General features: G+C 41.8%; 2 protein-coding genes across 2 annotated transcripts; both read right to left on the bottom strand.

The window, feature by feature from the left end:
- Positions 1-978: 978 nt before the first annotated feature.
- LOC133902453 (uncharacterized) lies at positions 979-2,172 on the bottom strand. Its single transcript, XM_062344047.1, has one exon. The coding sequence runs from the start codon at positions 2,170-2,172 to the stop codon at positions 979-981; it is 1,194 nt and encodes a 397-aa protein (XP_062200031.1).
- A 1,131-nt stretch (positions 2,173-3,303) lies between these two features.
- LOC133898648 (translation machinery-associated protein 22-like) lies at positions 3,304-5,955 on the bottom strand. The gene is made up of 7 exons (XM_062339332.1): positions 5,660-5,955; positions 5,491-5,571; positions 5,277-5,341; positions 4,873-4,954; positions 4,631-4,698; positions 4,464-4,547; positions 3,304-3,672 (listed from the first exon to the last, which is right to left on the bottom strand). Exons 1-7 carry the CDS (start codon positions 5,823-5,825, stop codon positions 3,616-3,618), a joined length of 603 nt encoding a protein of 200 aa, XP_062195316.1. The 5' UTR covers positions 5,826-5,955; the 3' UTR covers positions 3,304-3,615.
- Between the last annotated feature and the right edge of the window lie 14,212 nt (positions 5,956-20,167).

The following is a 20,167-nucleotide window of genomic DNA, read 5'->3' on the forward strand; positions in this document are numbered from 1 at the left end:
TGATGTATTGGTTTGGATGGTCGTCGGTTTAAAAGATAAGTGGACATATGAAGAGCTTCTACCCAATATTGTGGAGTCATGTGGGCTTGCAAAAGGAGTGTGCGGATGACGTCATTAGTGGTGCGGATGGCACGTTCAGCTTTGCCATTTTGAGAGGACGTGTATGGGCAAGAAAGGCGATATGCAATGCCGTGTGTGAGAAAGAATTCACGGAGCTCGTTGTTGACAAATTCACCACCATTATCACACTGAAGACATTGTATGGAAAGGTGAAATTGATTCAGAATATGAGCATAAAAGTGTTTGATGGTGGATGTGGCATCAGATTTACTACGTAATGGAAAAGTCCACATGTAGTGGCTGTAATCATCAACAAGGACGAGATAATACTTGTAACCAGTAAAGCTCACAATGGGAGATGTCCAAAGATCACAGTGTATTATTTGGAATGGAAAATAAGTAAAAGTATTGGAACTAGAAAATGGAAGACGAACATGACGTCCGCGTTGACATGCATCACACACACTAGAAGATGTGGTTTTATGAGTACAAGGAAGGGAAAATTCAGAAATCAAACGTGTCAAAGACTGATGGCCAGGGTGTCCAAGGCGCCGGTGCCAAACATCAGCACTTGGAGAGGAGGCCGTGAGAGCCAAAGGAGCTGTGATCTTGCTTGGGCTGAAGGAGTAGAGATCTCCACCACTACTGGACCTCATGATTTCTTTCCTGCTGTGAAGATCCTTAACAGAGAAACCAAAGGGATCAAATTCAACAGAACAAGAATTATCTTTGGTGAACTTACGAACGGAAACAAGGTTTTTGATGAGTTGTGGCGTGTGGAGGACATTGGATAATATGAATCGTGCATTAGGCGAATTTATGGATGTGGTGCCCGTGCCAAGAACAGGAAGAATAGATCCATTGCCAACAACTATATGAGATGAATTATGCAATGATGAAGGACAATACATAGGCAAGTTACCTTGGTCGCTTGTCATATGGGTGCTGGCGCCGGTATCCATGAACCACTCGCCGGTGGAGGGTTGCTGAAGAGAAGCAGCGTGTAGATCTTGCATGAGGCCGGAGGTGTCCCAACTCGGTGGCGCAGATGTAGTAGTCGGCTGAGAGAACACATTTGTACGCCTGGTGAGGAGGACGATGGTTCACGCCAGGACCTGTAGCACCAGTCCATGGCGCGCGCCACCACGGAGCACCCCATGGAGGGAAGAAAGCCGCCCAGTTGGGCTGCTGCTGCTGGTACGGCGCACGGCCAGAGGTGCCGTTGTTGTAGTAGTTACCGCGACCGCCGCCACGACCGCGGCCGCGACCGCGTCCACCGTTGCGCCCACCAGTGTTGGCGTTGGAGCGTCCACCACCACGGCCACCAGCGTTGTTGTAGCGGTCACCAGATTCAGGGCGAGCACCAGATTGCGCACCCGAAGAAACCGCGCCCTCAGATGCGATAAGGGCGGTCTCAGTTGTTGTAGCCGGCGGCTTGGACTTGTTCTGGGAGGCCTCCTCGGCCAGCAGCATGGTGCGGGCTTGAAGGAAGCTAGGAAATTGGGGAAGCGCCGGCAACATAGTCTTCAATGTGTGGTAGCGAGGATGGAGACCCGCAACCAGCTGATGAACAAGGGCGCGACCACGAAGCGGATGGTCGCAGTCGGCGAGAGCATCGGCAAGGGTCTTGAGGCGGTGACAATATTCAGAGGCAGAAAGGTCACCTTGCTGAAGGCTATGGAACTCAGCTTCCAGTTGAACGGCGCGGCTTGCTTTGTTGGTGTTGAAGAAATCACCGATTTGCTTCCAGACGGAGTACGCCGTCGGGTTGTCCTCCATGACCATGTCCATGAGGTCATCGGCGAGCGTGGCATGAATCCACATGAGGACGGTGAGATCCGCCTGCACCCAGGCGGCGTCGTTGGGGCGCGGATTGTTGACGTCGATGTGCGAGAGCAGATCGAAATGCCCGAGAACGATGCGGAACGTATTCCGCCAGCGCCGAAAAGAAGTGGATTGCATGTCAAGAGTAATAGGAACAAGGCTCTTGATGTTAACGCTCTGGGTAGGACTGGAAAACGAAGAAGAGGCTGCTGCGGCAGAGACGGCGGCACTGGCGACCTCGGATATGAGCGCGGCCGTGGAATCGGTGGAAATAGCGGCGGAGCTCATGATTGCGCGCAGGAGCAAAACGGAAAGAGAAAAAAAATTGGAAGGCTCAGGATCGGTGTGCTCTGATTACCATGAAGAATGGCAATTCGCCCTGGTCTTGTATTGCAATCTCAAGAGCCTATATATAGGCAGTACATATACATCGGTTTGTTACATGAGCGGTGATCCAAATCATCCGCTAGTCAAGGAAGCCTACAATTAAGGAAAGGTGGAGGACCAACACCACATGCAGATGAGGACCGAATCTCCTGGAGTAGTTGGAGTCATGGTGGCGTGCTGTACGCTGTCAAGGATGGATGACGTGTGAATACCGTTATACTCCAATAGGATCCTTGTGGAGCGCTCATCGCAGGTGTGCACCGGTGAGCTCCTGCTGGACGTCGCCGCGCTTGAGGCGTCAAAGCAGCTCACCGGTGTGGTTCGGGCGTGCGCGCCCATGTTGTCCCCGCGCACGAAGTTCGCGATTGCAGTCGTGGGCGGGCGGATCTATGTCGCGGGGGTGTCAGCGCTGACCGCGGCCATCGGCGCGAACCGCGGCGAGCGAGGAGTACGACCTGATGGTGACTGCGTGCATGCGCCTACCCACTAGCCCACGCCATCTCCAGCTTTACGTTGCAAGGTATCATGTGCACGCAAAGCAAATTCTATAGAACATTATACTAAAGATATTTTCTTATATTAGGATACGTATTTACTCTCTTTACTTTTTAACTCAGTTATTAGAATAATGTGAATAGAATTTTACAAGAATCTTTCTGAACATTTTCACATAAAATTTGCTTCCGGAAGAACCCAGCGTACAATGCCCCCGCTCAGATTTTTGTTTTCAGTGAATTTAGTAGTTTTTTATGAAATTGCAAAAGCCTGTATGTTCATAATCAATTTTTAAGTGGTACCCCTATTCCGATTCGTGCACGCGGAGTGGAAGGTGCTGCATGGTGGATGCTACAATCGGGGCAGTGACCGGAGCGATCAACTAGCACTTGCATGACCTTCCTTGGTTATACTGAACAAGAATCTAATATAGTGGAATGGAAAAAATAAGTAAATGGTGAATTACTTGTAAAGCAGCTGCTGCATTACAATTGGGATTTCCGGGAATCTAAGACATGGAATGCAGATACCAGTAGATTTTCAGACAACATAACGACACAAATGCTTATCACTCACTTGCAGGAAATTAGGGAGGATGGCGTTTGGCCATGCACCATCCGGTAGGGTGGCAAATATTTAAATTCCCCGTATAAAGTGGATACATGGAAACAAGGTGCTAGTGGTAAATAAAACACCACTTGTGAATTAAGCCTAGAAATTGAAACAGATAATGACTTCGGACCAGAGATGAACTCATGGGAGATACATGCCTTAACAGCCATGCTCTTGCCTTATCTCTCTATTATATTTGTAAATCCACTGGTATTGTGCCTTGTAAACCATATAACATCAAGCAGCAGCAACCTTCCTTCCGTCTTCAATGAAAAAAATGGCCGACTCAGGTACCTGAAAGAACAAAAGCGAACTCAGTAATAAAATACAATTGCCTTTGCTGTAGACGATAATATTCTTAACCTTTTCCAGAATGTGGTGACTAGAACAATCATATTATGCTGACGAAGTCCTAAAAAACCACAGATTATCTTTTTCGGCAGTTTTACACGGCAAATTGTTATATCTGGTCATACTTGAGCCATAGTTCACTAGAGAACACAACACGGCCATCAGAATATACTCTTATCAGTGTAAGAAAAGGAGTGCTCATGATCAGCATTTCAAGATAATAACACTATTTTGCTTGAGCAACATAAATATATTTTCATTAGAACGAGGAACCAAGCAGGATTTATGGAAGGAAAACATGCAGTGTTTGTGAGTTGAGAACATGATTTAAACAATAAGAGATGTTGCTACTTCCTACTTTTAAACCTTCTGATAGAAAATGAAAAATGAACAGAAAATCCTTAGGCCAACATCATCGTATCCACCACCCCCATTTAACCACTTTCTCAAAACAAGATCACCTAATGCTCTTTTGGTTCTCTATTCCTATTCCAACCAGTGAGCAGCAAGTGCTACTATTCCACTTTATCATTATGCAATTATATTATTGAACTTAATTTGTTTCATTCCTCGATGCAAAGATAATTATTAAATTAAATGTGTAGCTAACGTTTTCCACATATTGTTGTGAATGAAATGAATTATAAAGTGAATAAGTAACACAAAACTACCAGACATGAAAACAAATAAAATATGTAAACCATAATAATATGCAGAGATGATAGGCAAATTACATCAGGCCATGTATCTGTAATAAACTCCACAATATCATATGATATGTCCCCTTGCACGTCAATTTGCTCCTTCTCAGTTGGGCCCTGAGGAACAGATTAAAGAAGAGGTGTCTCAACAATGCTTAAAATCAAAGGCCACAGTAACATCACGAAAAACAACAAGGTACCTTAACAACAGAAGCTCCAGTTGCAAACTTCTTCCCAAGCTTCTTTGAAGCGTCACTCAGTTTTACACCTGAAGGTTCAGGAAAGAACATATAATCAACAACATTATGTGGTAAACAGCTGCCGCTATGAAACTTCAAGGCAGGATGTTTTAAGCCTAGATTCAACATCCACATAACAACCCTTTCTACAGTATCTCTATGCAACCACTTCACTCATAAAGATTTATCAGAAAACCCCTCACCAAACAATTCAAGGCCTTTCACCACAGTAACACATTTTCGCTTGTTGCGGACAATCTTCTCGATCACAACCTCTCGCTTCTCCTGCATGTCAAAGGGGAACGTTGTCATCAATGAAAAAAATTCTCTCCATAAAGAAGGAAAAAGCTGTAAGCAGATACTTCAATTGGCTTAATATAAAATCAGAAGACATTTGTACATAGCCGTTCATCATAAAAAGAGCACATCGCAAGCCAAACTAAGTACTACAATAGCCAAATATGTTACCAAAATAAAAATCACCATTTGAAACTTCTGAATTCCATACTAGCATATACATGTAAACAGAGATGACTAGTAATCAAATGTAAATGACAGTGGTTCACTTCAAACCAAGTGAATTGGGGAACTGCACGAGGGAACCAACCTTTTTCTTGATCTTTCCACCGGGCAGGCGTTTCACCTCTTCCTGCTTAGATGCGGAAGCATCCCCTGCAACCACAGAGCAGCACACAGATATCATTTTTTTTCCTCCTATAGCATCACAGATCGAAGGTTGGCATCCATCATTCTCTATAGCCCCTGCTCACTAAGAAAATCTCAAGGAAGTAACAACAAGATGGGCACGAGATGACGCGAACCTGCGGCGCTGGAGGAGGCGTCAGAGATCCCGACGCCCTGGAGGCGCTCCCCGACCTTCTCGACGTCCTTGTCGCCGCCGCCTGCGCGCCCGACCAGAGCAAACACAGATTAAGATTAGACAGCAGCTGAGATGGCGGAGAGCGCAAAGGGGAAAGGAAGGCAGCGGACTGGAGGAGGAGGAGGCGACGAGTTCGTCAGGGTAGACGCCGGGCGCGTGGGCGCGGAGCCAGGGCTTGCAGCGCTCGAAGTCGGGGCCGAACTCGCAGTACTCGGCCGGGAGGCCGCAGACGCCGCAGTAGAGCACCCGCACCGGAGCCGGCTTCTCTGCCGCCATCGCCGCCGAGTCGATCAGGGCGCGGAATGCGGTGGCGATTGGGGGATAAAGGACCGGCGGCTTCTTGCGCCAACCTGTGTGCTGCCTCTGCTCCGATTTTTTTCCTGCTCGTGCTCGGCGTTGATCTCTTCGATCTCCCCTGTTCCATGGGATAGCTTAGTATTGGGCTGTGTGGGCCGACATGGATTATTAAGTGGGCCGGGCTTTATTTCTCTTGCCCTTGAACGTGTGCCGTTTTGGGAACCGCTCTTTCGAGGTCAGCCTCCGCGGCGCCGTCTGGCGGGTACCGTCCGCCGTCGACACGTGTCCACCTCCTTACCCTTCCTCGGGCCTCCCCATCGTCTTCCTCCGTCCGCCTGATGCAGCGACTCCTGAGCTCGCGCCTCTTTTGCCCCCTTCCCCTTCTTCTTCCAAACCTTTCAAATCAATTGTGAAGTCATTCGACTAGCTGCTAGAAAACCTGTGATTCGTGGGGCACAAAACTTGTGATCCGTCATAAAAAACTTTTGAACTGAGGTCAGAAACTTTAGATTCGGGCTAGAAAACATCCAATTTATCAAATAACAACTTCTGATTCAAGACAAAAACTTTTTCTTTAAGAGTACAAGATAGACACACATGTGCGGACATACAATTTACTCACTGAACGCACTAACATAACCTCATGCAAAGTGACCACTTGTTTTAATACACACCTACGTGATATTAACAAGTCTAAATAAAATTAGAGATATAATATCACGTAGCATAGGTACATGCTTTACCCACTAAACGCACTCAAAGACATAACTTCATATAATGTGATCATATATTTTCACTACTAAATGCACTTTTATATATATATATATATATATATATATGATTTCTTTTAAATTTAATTATGAGAAAATACGAGTACTCGTGTCCGATCTCGACCCTAACCAGCTTAGCTACACACAGTTCAAATTCAAGTGAAAAACTACAGGTTTGAGGAGAGAAAACTTTCTATTTCAGGGAGGGCATACACTGGCCACCTAATTGGAGACACTTTCATCTCGAATAAAATAAAGGGAAAAATGCAAAAATCCCGAAAAAATCAGTTGGATTTTAACTTCTCCTCAAAAGTTATTTTGTTGGAAAAAACCTTCAAAGATTTGGTTTTGTTGCAAAAACACCCTAAAAATTCAGAATTTTTTCAAAAAAATCACAAAAATTCTAAGACCTTTTGTGATTTTTTTTTTCAAAAATAATATCCTTTGCATCATATTTCATGGAGAGAAAGTTTGAAAAAAAGAAAAATGTGCAACTCATTTATTAATTTGAGTTAAATGCATAGTTAATTATTTACTAATCCAAAAATCATGAAACTAATTTTTTTAGTCTTCTTACATGATCATCTATCTTCTAAAAATACATGAAATCTTGAAATAGTTATTGTAACATGCAGGATTGAGTAAATATATTGCATATAGATTAATTCACAACTAATCCATAACACCCCCAAAATTAGTGAAACTACTTTTATTAGTTTAATTAAACATTATTTGTGTAGAAAAAATAATGGTAGACATGAAAAAGTTAAAATAACATGAGTTAATAAATAAGCTGCATATTTTTCTTTTTTTTCAAACTTCCTCTCTATGAAATATTATGCAAAGGATATTATTTTTAAAAAAAAATCACAAGAGGTCTTAGAATTGTCTCTAGTTTTTTTAGAATTTTTTTGTGATTTTTTTGAATTTTTGGGGTTTTTTTAACAAAGTTTAACTTTTGGGGGTTTTCAACCAAACAACTTCTGGGAGGGAAAATCAAAATTTAAGTAACTTTTGGGGATTTACATTTTTCTATAAAATAGAAGAATGTTTCACCATGGTTGAGGAAAAGGAGGTTGAAACAAGGTGCGAGCTCATTGAGCCACACCACAGACCGCGGGAGACGAGCCTCACTGCAGTTCATCGGGCTAGCCTCGCCGGGCACGACCTCACTGTAGCTCACTGGAGACGGAGCTATGCGAGCACGCCACACGTTTGGAGTTCACCGCAGCTTGTTCCCCATCTTCCCATTGCTTTTTTCTTCGCAACGTTTGGAGTCATGTGAACTGGACACAGATTCTCCACAGTAACTATAGATGTATTAACAGTCACTAACACGTGAATCTGGTTCATATATCGGTGACTGTTAATATATCTACAATTACTTAGAAAAGGATTCTTGCGGATGTGAAAGGCTTCACTCACGGAGCTGGAGAAGGGAAGGAAAAGGAGGAGAACGCCCCCATGTATCATCATCTACTTCGTTGTGACTGCCACACGTCACAAGGGAAGCGTGACCGCTAGTTCGGCTCACAATGGTAACCTCAGATTAAGATTTCCGTTTGTTTGTACCTTTTGTGTCTTTCGGCTTATGTTATGGAATATGCATTGTGTTTCTGAAACTTAGACATTCAGGTATATGCAGAGGTACCAACCTTTTTCTGAAACTTGGACATTCAGGTATAAGCAGGGGCACCGATTCTTTTTACTTGCATATGCATTGTTGGAATGTGACTCGTGGAGAAGCCTATTCATAAAATGCCAAAGCAAGAGTGTATGATGAGATTGTCCAATATGGCCAATGTTACTAATGAAAGTTAGTGTAGAACAACTTAAAAAGTAGATTCTCTCTTTCCTGAAATAGAGAAATGACATTATAGAGCTTTAGCTATATACGTGAGCGTGCGGTAGTGTGAGCTTTAGCTATATACACGAGCGTGCGGTAGTGTGTAGGATAAGTAGGCTGGCTAAAGGGGTGAATAGACAGTTCTCAAAATTCTATAAGATATAATTGATTCTAATGTGAGATTAAAAGATTGGTTATAATACATATAAAACTCTTAAAATCTATGTCTTAATAAAGTGATTAATTTTATGTGTCTATATCAAGGTTTGCAATCAACAAAGTGATTAATTTTATTTGTCTATGTCAAGATTTGCAACCTAAGGTGACATATAAGCAATTATAGTTCTAAGAGTATAAATTGTATAATGTAAATAAGCTAAAGTAAACAAACCATAAATGCGACACCGAATTTTTTATTGTGATTTCGGAGACTTGTCAGTTTCTCCTAATCCACGTTGATATGGGTTCGAGTCTTTAATCGCTCATATATCAAGTATGCAATTCTTACCACGAGAAGAACATCACGAGCAACTTGATCTTGAGCCTGATTAATCCAATGAACTACTCACTAGCTCAGTTCAACTAGAGTGCACTTTACCACTCTGGCAAAGCGTGTATAAAGCCTCTCACAATCATACCAGACCTTCTCACAAGTTTCCTTGGACCTTCTCACAAGTTTCTTTGAGAAGATCACCGGATCACAACGTCGTCGCACCATCTTGGTGTTGGCAAACACTAAAAGTAACAAGCCAAGATAAATTCGACTCTTACCAAGTGGCTAAACCTCAATCACTAATACAAATACACTTGATTCTTGCCTCACAATTCTCTCTATGTGTAACACATACACAAATATATAGGGAGGACTTTGCTTAGCTTAAGGATGCTCAATTGGTGCAGGAGATTTACTCCAAGCCACAGGACATGAGGTATATATGAGCTATAATAACTTGAAATATAGTCGTTGCCTAAAGTCTGACTTCTCTGAGTATCTGGTGGTCAGACCACCACTAGACCAACGGCTACAAAACTAGTCATCACAGCCTTTTCATGCCTCCAGCGATTAGACCATCAGCCTGGAACAGAGTACCAAAACTCTTCGTTCCCTGGTGGTTAAACTGGCAACACCTGGCGGTCAGACCGACCACCTATGCGGTTAGACCGTCACTCGTTCCAGAGAGATACAACTTCTCTGCAAGCTCCAGTGATCAGACCGCTAGCCTGTCGGTCAGACCGGTATACAACTGGTGTATCAGACCACCACTAGAGCAATGAATCTAAAACTAGTCGTTACAGCCTTTTCATACCTCCGGTGGTCAGACCGTCAGCATGGAACAGAGTACCAAAACTCTTTGTTATCTGACGATCAAACCGGCAACACTTGACGATCAGACCGGCCACCTTGGCGGTCAGAGCAGCACCCGTTCTAGAGAGATGCAAGTTTTCTGCAAGCTCCAGTAATCAGATCGGCTATCTTAGCGGTTAGATAGGAGTTCTTGGTGGTCAAACTGATACTCCCTAACTAGCACATCTGACATTTAGAGAAACGATGATAACTTTCTAATCTAATGTCTGATTTAGGTGATCTTAGACTCTACGAAAAGCTTATTCAGAGGGCTACATATCACAACTAATTTCTTGATCTTAAACACAATGGATCAAACCTAAAACATAGTCTAAATATCCACTATAATGAAAACTGCATGAACACTAATCTTTTGCAAACTAAATTTGCAACCTAAAGGTTCTATACGACCAAGGGTTAAAGTATTCACTATGATAACTTGCAAAACACCTTTGTAAACTTAGTGACATACCATATATAGTAGGAACATGAACTTGAGCTATTTTTAAATCCTATTTACAAATTATAGTATCCTACCAAAGAGAGTATGCACATGCAAGATTGAGCTTATCAACACATAGTAAAAATTCAAGGAATCGTTTAGACCTCTTAATAGTACGATATTTTGATATTTCTCGTATCAATTTGGTCACTTCCCTTCTCAAATCACCATTGATCAGTAAAAAAAAATGCACTATATTTTATAAATTTGCCTTGAGCTAGCCATCTCTTTGGACTTGATGAACACATCATCTGAGTCCCGATGTTTCTTATAGGCTTGTCATCAACTCTTCACTTGAGCTTAATGACGATGTTCATCCTCGCTTCCTATCTCGATCCTCTCTTGATCTTCTGGAAGCTTGATAAAATTCACTTGATTGCTTCCAATGTACCAAGCATGGAGGACTTTTTTTCACATCGTCTTCATTCGGTTCACCATTGAGGTATGAACCGCAAGCATAAAACACACAAGTTGTTCATAAAGCTTGTCTTGATCTTGTTCTTTCAACTCAGCACATTGAATATCTCAATTCAATATCTGCCTTCATATAGAATCTAATCTCAACTTACTCTCAAGCAAATAGTGCATGATTTTATCTATAATACTTAATGGACAATTTCATACCTTTAATTACATGATCTCCACAAGCAACTTTGGTCTTCACACTTATTGTCAATATTCTTAAGACCATCCTCAAACTCCTAGGTCTCTTCCTCTATAGCTTCTTCATCACATGAGCATCACTTAGAGCTCAATTAATCTCAATGCATATCTTTTGATCTCATCGTATTCCTTAGTGAATCCATACTTTATCACTTATGCATCTCATATATGATAACTTACTAACAATTCTCAATATAATTATTAGTCTATAGGTATTATCACCACTTATCCGAGCATCATCTAGAACTTATTCATCGTGATGCATTTCTCTTGATCACATTATATTCCTCAATAAATTCATGCTCAATCATCAATGCATCACCAATAGAACAACCTACTGACAATTCTCAACACAATTATTAATATATATGTATTATTATTAATTATCAAAATCACACATAGGGGCTAAATGCACCTTTACAGTGGCATGGCCAACAGCCAAGTCAATATAAATCTTTTGCCACTCGTGTATTCTTTTTGTTACTGTTTTATCCAAAGGGTTAATCAATGCGTAGTCAGTGTCATTATATCAAGTTAATAAGTGCATTACCGAATGATTGCTAATTAGCAGAGCGCCATTATATGTGAAATGATTCCTGGAGGGGCAACCGTCCTCCCTATAAAGGTCCTAAAGATGTCCAGATCCAGCATGTGAAAAATACGAAATACATCTCGAATCTTTTCATCTTTTTCCATCTAGTGAACTATGTTGTGGTGCTATGCTGCCAAATCTCATTGTTCTTTCTGTTTGGCGTGCACTAAAGTGGAGGGTGAGCGGTATCTTCGAGTTGTTGATGTCGTGAAGCTTGCACGAGAGATGACAATAAGATTTCTAAGCAACACATATGCGCGACCACTCCTACGTTGTTCTCCTGCAATCTACGATGCTTCCTTGACGATCTACATTGCCGTGAGTCCTCACTAGATCGAGACTACGTGACATCGATAGGTGAAGGAGCACTGGTTTGTCAAGTCTATAAATAGGTGTTTGTAGCCTGATTGGAACCATTTACATAACACCTAGGCTTGTTACATATCTACTATTTTTATCTATGGTTTATATGTTGTTAGTACCACTTACGTACCAGTAGTCAAGTGATATTTTGCTATTGTTTACATAGAGCATATATGATTTATGTATACAATGAACATGCTACATTTACATAATGCCTAACGGTTTACATTTGGCTGTTTGCTACTAGTATTGGCTTACATAGCATTCTCGATCGATAATCTAATATGCCTCCTAACAGATCTGGTAGTAGAATAATACAGATACTTCCAACATGCATAATCTCTACTACTTAAAAAACCTCAATTGGTGATGATGGTGTGCCTGTCCTCCCTCTCATTCTGACATATGGGGCATAGTTGTGCCTTGTAGTCCACTCGCCACTCCCCATCTGAGCTTGCCAACGCTAATGCCCTCAGATCTGTTCTGCCGTCACCAACATCCCCACTCCTCCCCTACCTCTAGTGAGGAGCTCGCTGGAGCTCCTCCACCACCCCGAGCCCCACTGCCACCTAGATCCACCTAGAAGTTGAAGCCCCCTATCCAGATCCAACCATGGCCCACCTCGGCGGACTCCTCTTCGTCGCCGTTATCATCATGGCAGTCGCGCTCCTCTCCATGTCATCCTTGTCCTCGACCTCTGACCCCACCCTGTCCTGGTGGGAGTCTGTCTCGTAGGTGCCCTCCCGCATCCTCACGCTCTCCTCCATCCTGCCCCCCGCCACCTCCCATGACATCACGGCCCTCACCGACTCTGACTGACTGGCGCACGCGCTCCTTCGTTCGCACACGGCCTACACGAGCTCTTCGATGCGCTCCGCTTCGGGGGAGGAACCGATGACTTGGTCTACCACTGGCTCTACGACATGCTCCTCTCACCGGACCCCAACCTCTGCCTCGTTGCGCTGGCTTTCCTACCCCTCCTCACGGCACTCTACCTCCGTCACCTCCCGTTCGAGTTGCCCTTCTCGCTCTCCGACTTTGAGGCCGTCCTCCGAGGCCAAGAACAACTAAGGGAAGCACGTCTATCCAGGTATCCGACCTCTCTATCCCCTCACTTTACTACACGCTGGCGTCCACCCCAAGCTCCAAGTCCCCTCGCCGACCGTAGCCCCCACTGATCCCCCCTCCTCGAATCCATGGTCAGGGTGCTCTCACTACCTCTCTCGCTGCTACTTGAGGGAGAAATAGTGGCTAATGTGGAGGTACGACACTCAACTATCATCTCCCCTCCCCAATCCCCATCCTACCCACCCGTGCCACCTCCCAAATTCAATTTTTCTGACACCCAAAATTCAAATCCATGTGCACTGGCCAAACCGCCTAGAAATCACTCTTGAAACCCAATATAAACCAAGTGGGAGAGGAGATGGGACTCACGCTGCTCAAACTAGAACCCGAGAAACCACAAGCTGGTCACGCCCTCACATCTTCAGATCGGAAGGAGTGCATGGAGTTGGGATTCACTACCCTTCACCCTCTGATCTGATTTATCAACGACCAAGGTATGGGTGTTGATCCTTGGTTTTTCATAAAGGTTATGCCCTACCATTCTTTTTTTTTTTTGCATTTTCCTTTGCCTCCTCTGTTTCTCCCCCTATTTTTCTCCATTTGTGTGTGGTTGATGGACTGATGTGGGGTGTGCATGGTGCAGGGGGCACAGGACGTCAGACCAAGACGTGAATGTGGTGGCGACGCTGTGAGGTCCTGGCCATTGGTTTTGGTTCGTTCAATCTTCATTTGAGCATATGTGGATTCTGTTCCATTCATTTGGAATTGTACAATAAGTTGTTGCTTCTGTTTGTTGAAGGGCCAAGTGCTTCTTGTGTTTGGAATTATTCAAACTATGCTTATTCAGTTTGGGCTGATTTCTTGATTAATAGTTTCGCTGATCTTAGGAATATTCAAACTAAAATATTTATTGGACAAGTAATTGTTTCACTTCAAATTGATTTCATACAGATAATTTGTTTGATTGATTGAAACATGTGTGTAGTTTACTAATGTTAAATAGTCTTTGTGCTTATGATGAAACATGGCAAAAATTTTCTATTGAAATGTAACAAAAATTATGATTTTGATTTTCTACCTTTTCTTTTTATAATGTCGTTTTTTTGTTGTAATTTCCAGGACAGTCCAAAAGGTGTGACCCCAAAGTATAGTTTGAAGCCTCTTGTTCCAACATTATATGAGCTCCTTGGAGTCCATGTATGCTTTCATGATGCCTAGGTCTGTGTTGTTGACTATTTTCACGGCATTTTTTTTCCAGATCTTAATCATCTGGCAAAGGGACGTACAGATTGAAGAGTAAGAGTATAAGTTTGAAAGGCCAGTCCCCTCTTTGAGCAGGAATCCTAATCTATATAAATTTTTCTGTTGTCTGGGGAGATTTGTTTTGGCAATGAAATTTCGATTCTCTAGTCTGCATGATTGGGTGAATGCGATTTATTTATGCACGATCACGGTACAAAGATTTTGATTTAATTTGAAATTTGAATCATTGGTTATTATTGCAAATATTGTTTAGGTACGGATGTACTATGATCTTGAGGCAAAGGTGTACCATTTTTAATTTTAGAATTAGTTTCATCTTTGTGTAAATGTAGTTTAAGTTGGCTTGCAGCTCTTCATGTGGTTAACTAACTAACTATAGCTTATTTACTGTTAGATTAGTGTTACTATAGGGTAGAGGTCACTTTCCCTTGGTTTTGTAGATTCAGCTGTGAACGAGTGGCTGCATATTGTGATGATGATAATGACAATAGGATTCATTTTGCACATATTTTTGTTTTCTAATTTGACAGTTGTTACAGTTTAATAGCCATGAATGAGTATTGTTACAATGCTGAATATTTATGCATGGGCAATAGTTGTATCTGCATTGCTAGGGGATTGAAATGTAAGGATGCTTCTTCAACTTGTCTTGCATTTTTCTTTTTACTTGACAGGGTTAGTTGTTTCTTTGTGTTTGATCAGGGCCCAAAATGAACAGATGATTTGTTTAGTGTTCTAATTTTGTGCTTGGTCACAATTCTAGATCAGGGGTAGTTAGCAGTTGTACGAGCATTGTACATCTATACCTCTATATCTTCATATTAAGTATCAACATGATGCAATAGGGATTCTTGTGCCAGAGCTCTGATATCTCAATAACTGTAATAGTGTAATAAGTTGATTCCTGAGTTAGGGTGTATATTCGTTATGTGCACCGAGTTAGAGATTAGTAATTGTGAGCAGAGATTTATAAGAAGTTCAGCATGCTTCATACTTCATTGTTTTGGGCATATCGTTGTCAATGTATTTGTTAGGCTTATTATCGATTCTTCAATCTGCCATGTTTGCTGTCTAGGCATCACTACTTTGGCTGCTTCTACACTAAATTGCATCACTTAATCCACTTTTGTTGTTTGTTCATTTCATCTAAAGTTTGGTCCTATTTTTTGGGTATGTGATTTTTTGTTGGACATGTGAAAGTTGCTCCAAATCAACGTAGTAAACTAATTTCTCTGGCAGTTTATGACTTAGTGTGTCATGTTGATGGTGATATTGATGGTTTCTGGCTTAAAGCTTTAGTTGTTCTTACATGTTTCAACTGATAATTAAATTTGTATTTTCATTTCCACTGCTAGCTGTAAGTTGTGAAGCTTATTATTAGGTCTGCTTGGAAAATGTTGTGAAAATTTCATACTTGATCAATCATGTATAACTGGAACTCTGGTTGTCACTTTTGTATATTATTATGTTTTAGTTTGTACTTTTTGGATGTCACACCTTTGCATATTTTTATTTATTCATGTAGCTTACCTAATGATGATCAAATTTATCATATCTACAATTTCGCATTTGAATCACAGCTCTAAAGTAAGCAGGTTTTCTTAATAGAATGATTTATGAGAATGACTGGACGGGAGAACTGCCATCGATTTAAAGGAATGATCCTTTTGTCTTTTGGCGAACAATGCTATTTTTGTTGGAATGCATACGGCATTCCTATTAGCTTTAGTGTTTTGTACTTTTGATTTATTTTTTGCTAACCTTACCCCCTCCTGTTCTGGGAAAAAAATGCAGTAGGCGTTTCGCCAAAATGGTATAGCTCTCGTGCCAGCAAAGCAATAAAGGAAAACAAAAAGGTCATTACGATGTCCCTTAATGCTTCGTAGAGCAATATGTTCGCATATTTCTCAATTTATAACTTACCATTTATGGTTCAACTTGAAAATAATGTAGTCATCGACGGGCATAATAAGTCCAACAGAACTTGCCCTAATAGCATGCCACGTGCTCAAACAAGTCTATTTATATGTGAGCCAATAGACACAACAAATTTAAGTCACATATCGTTGGAATATGAAGTGACAAACCATTTTCACTTAGCTATAATTTTTCTTACTAATAGTATGCTCACAACAATTGGGGTCTTGAAGCGAGGAGAAAGCTCAAAAGGTAAATTTATATGGTTATACATTTACAGGTATGTGCATATATAAATTTGTTAACCATCAAAGTGATTTCTCGTGAAAATGCTATAGGGCAAAAACGTGCACCTGAAGCTAATCAATATGCTAGCCATACACCAGAAAAAATCCAAGCAAGGCGAGAACATGTTAGAGCATGCCGGCAAAATTTAACACCTAAGGAGAAGCAAGAGATTAATGCACGAAGAAGAGAGCAAAGGCAATGTATGACACTCGATGAAAGGAATGCACGCCAACGATGTAGGCAAAGTTTGACGCATGAGGAGAGGCAAGAGAGAAATGCACGCCAGCGAGCATGTAGGCAAAGCTTACCACCCGAAGAGCGGAAGGCACTCCTAGCTCAACGTAATGCAAGCTACATAGCTAGACGATATACCTTGTGCAGGGAATCCATTGCGCTACAATACCCTGCAGGTTAATTAGTGGGATATCCATCATCAAGCTCTTACGCCTTTAGCTGTCTAAGTAGACACAAACTTTTATTACAACTTAGTGTAATTCTCACTTATCCATTCCTTTATTTTGTCCATTTTGTCAAAAGGTGAACCGGTATTTACACAGTCAATAAAATAATAGGTAATCTAGAAAGTATATCTGAAGTAGTGGAAGAGGAACACATCGTTTTTTTCTGGCACATGTATGATGATGGCGTGGATGCTTTCTTTTCTCTATTGTTGTAACACACACTACTCAAACTGTGTAATAATATCTTTCCTCTATGTACATTTAGGTGACGATGATATTACCCAATACAAGGAACACATATCAATGCAATGTCCTATATATGCATCAATGGACAATCCATCATCAGCCCCTAATGAATTCATCACTTTAGATTCCCCAACAGAAAGCTTTGTTACATATGATGGTAATTCTCACATGTCGGATGAAGAAGATGAGGGGTACTTCATATTTGTTGGGAGAGGTTGTTCTGATTACATGGATGCCTTATCTTCCTACATATAACACAAGACTACAAAACCTATATAACATCATTTGTATCATTTATCTAGGGGATGAGGAGCACTTTGATGACCAAGTAGATGCCTTTGCAGTAGACACCATAGTTCTTGATCCGTATGATCGTGTCTACTAGATAGTACTCACATGCTGGTGCCAAAATCTGATTGCAAGCATTGTGGTGCAAAGAGGTTCTAGTATGAGCAAATGGGTTTTGTTGCCGGTCTGGAAAAGTTAAATTAGCACACTCATAATCACCCTTGGAACTTCAAAGACTATACACAAGTGCAGACCTCGATGTTCTACACTTTAGAGATAACATTCGGTACTTCAATGGACATTTTTCATTCACCACCCTTGGAGTCATTTTGGACAATAGATACACTAACATGAGGTAAGGAGTGTATACGTTCTGAGCTCACATTCAGATTTACCACAATGTCTTCTCATTTGCCCCGACGCAAGATGGACCTAAGTATTTGGAGCTCTACTTCTACGACAATGATCCCAGTCTACATCATAGGTTTCGGTGCTCCCCGAACCTAGACTGAGATGTCATTCGAATGTTTGTTGATATCCTCAAGGATAACCCATATTCTCAGATGTTCAGAAATCTAGTGGAGTCGAAGACCTTGAGGAATATTGTGTTGAATTGAACACCGACATGAGGTTGGACCAATGTAGATATAACTTGCCTATATCGTCGGAGGTGGCTGCTATTTGGGTCGAGAGTAATGAACTCCATAGGCACTTTGATCGTAGCATAGTCCTATTTGGTAATGACAACAAGAGATATAGCATTCAACCATATTATGGATTCTATGATCCATTGTCTTACATTTTATTCTTCCCAAGAGGGGAGATTGGCTGGCATCCTGAGATTCCAAAGGACGGTGTCAGCTTGAATGAGATATTTCGATCTCGTCGCAATGGCCAACCGAGTCCAAGTTATTCTAACGTACTTAGCATGTGTTCATTTTGTTTATCCTCATTGTACTTATTCTCCTAATATTTTTTTATCTCTCATTTCTATAGGTACATATTCAAATAGTCGATTATGCGTCTCTATCAGAGACTACTACTGCTACAAGTTTCAAATATGTCATGGTATATTTAACATCATGCTATACGAAAAACGGTCGTTCCAATAGTATGTGGTTGACATGTACATCAAGGTTGAAAGCTCAAGATTGGACTATATCAGAAATCACCAAAAAGAAATATGTGCTGATCTATACCAAGGTGTTGTTGATAGCCTTCAAGCCGGGGAAAACCGTGGGGATGCAGTGGGAAAATGGACTGTACTTCCTACAATATTTATTGATGGGAGAAGAGATAGAAAACAAAGATACCTTGACACCATGGCCTTGGTCCAGAAGTACATGAAACCTGACATCTTCATAACCATGACTTGTAACCCGAATTGGGATGAGATAATTAGCAAGCTCGAGTCTGAACAAACCCCACAGGATCACCCTGATCTCATCGTACATGTATTTAGAGAAAAGTTGGAAGATCTCAAGATACAATTTTTCAAGAGGCACATGCTCGGCAAAGTAGCTGTGTACGCCTATGTAGTTGAGTTTTAAAAAGGGGTCTACCACATGCTCACTTCCTTCTGATCATGAGGGGGGGGGGGAGGTATATGCTAACATGCCCAGAGCAATACGACTGCCTCATATCAGCCAAGTTGCTAGATAAATACAAGTATCCCGAGCTATACAAGATGGTGGTTAAGCACATGATGCATGACCCATGTGGAGTCTTGAACGCAAAAAATGTGTGCATGTAGAACGGTGCCTGCAAAAACTACTATCCATGCCTGTTTAATGCAAAAGCCCTCCAGGGGAACGATTCATATCCCATATACAGGAGGAGAGATAATGGACGTAGTGCACAGGTACGAGGTGAGCTGTTAGATAACAGATGGGGTGTTCCATACAATCCTTACCTACTAAGGAGGTAGAATTGCGATATTAATGTCAAGGTTTGCTCAAGCATAAAGGCCATGACGTACCTCTTCAAATACATATATAAGGGGCATGATCGAGCATCAGTTTCTATCGATGAGGTAGATAGTAATGGAAATATTGATGAGATAAAGCAATACAGAGATTCGAGGTGGGTTACTCCACTAGAAGCACTTTGGAGAATCTATAGTTTGACCTTAGCGAGATCTTTCCATCAGTCAGGCAGCTACAACTTCATCTTCCGAATATGCACATGGTGTCGTGCCCAGTGGGATCAGATTTGAATGACGTCCTCTCTCATGAAGGAGCTGGTAGGATCATGTTAACTGAATATTTTGATTGAAGCAAACAAGAAATATGAGTGGGCTCAGAGAATCTTATATAGGGATTTCTCTGCATTCTTTGTTTGGGTCTCAGGCGGAAAGTATTAGAAAAAGAGGGATGAGCGCACACAGGTTGGGAGAATCATGTCTGCTCATCCAGCCGAAGGAGAGAGGTACTATCTTAGAGTTCTTCTAAATCATGTAGTTGGTGCTATCTCATTCGAAGACCTAAGAATAGTAAATGGTATTATTTTCCCAACATTCCGTGAAGCTACCGAAAGGAGGGGTCTTATCGAGGTCGATAATACTATCCACGAGTGTCTTAATGAGGCCGAGGTTTTTCAGATGCCATGTTCACTTCAGAGGCTATTTGCCACTATATTGGTCTTCTGTGAGCCTAGAGATGTGTGTGGCCTATGGGACAAACACTTGAAAGCAATGATAGAGGACTATCG

This window comes from Phragmites australis, chromosome 2, assembly GCF_958298935.1.
Source record: "Phragmites australis chromosome 2, lpPhrAust1.1, whole genome shotgun sequence".
Classification (NCBI taxonomy): domain Eukaryota; kingdom Viridiplantae; phylum Streptophyta; class Magnoliopsida; order Poales; family Poaceae; genus Phragmites; species Phragmites australis.

Coding starts and splice junctions, on each gene's coding strand:
- LOC133902453 (XM_062344047.1), bottom strand. CDS start 2,172: ATGAGCTCCGCCGCTATTTCCACCGATTCCACGGCCGCGCTCATATCC.
- LOC133898648 (XM_062339332.1), bottom strand. CDS start 5,825: ATGGCGGCAGAGAAGCCGGCTCCGGTGCGGGTGCTCTACTGCGGCGTC. Junction 4,699..4,872: donor GAAAGGCCTTGAATTGTTTG/GTGAGGGGTTTT, acceptor CTGAACCTTCAG/GTGTAAAACTGAGTGACGCT. Junction 3,673..4,463: donor TTACAGATACATGGCCTGAT/GTAATTTGCCTA, acceptor TTGTTCTTTCAG/GTACCTGAGTCGGCCATTTT.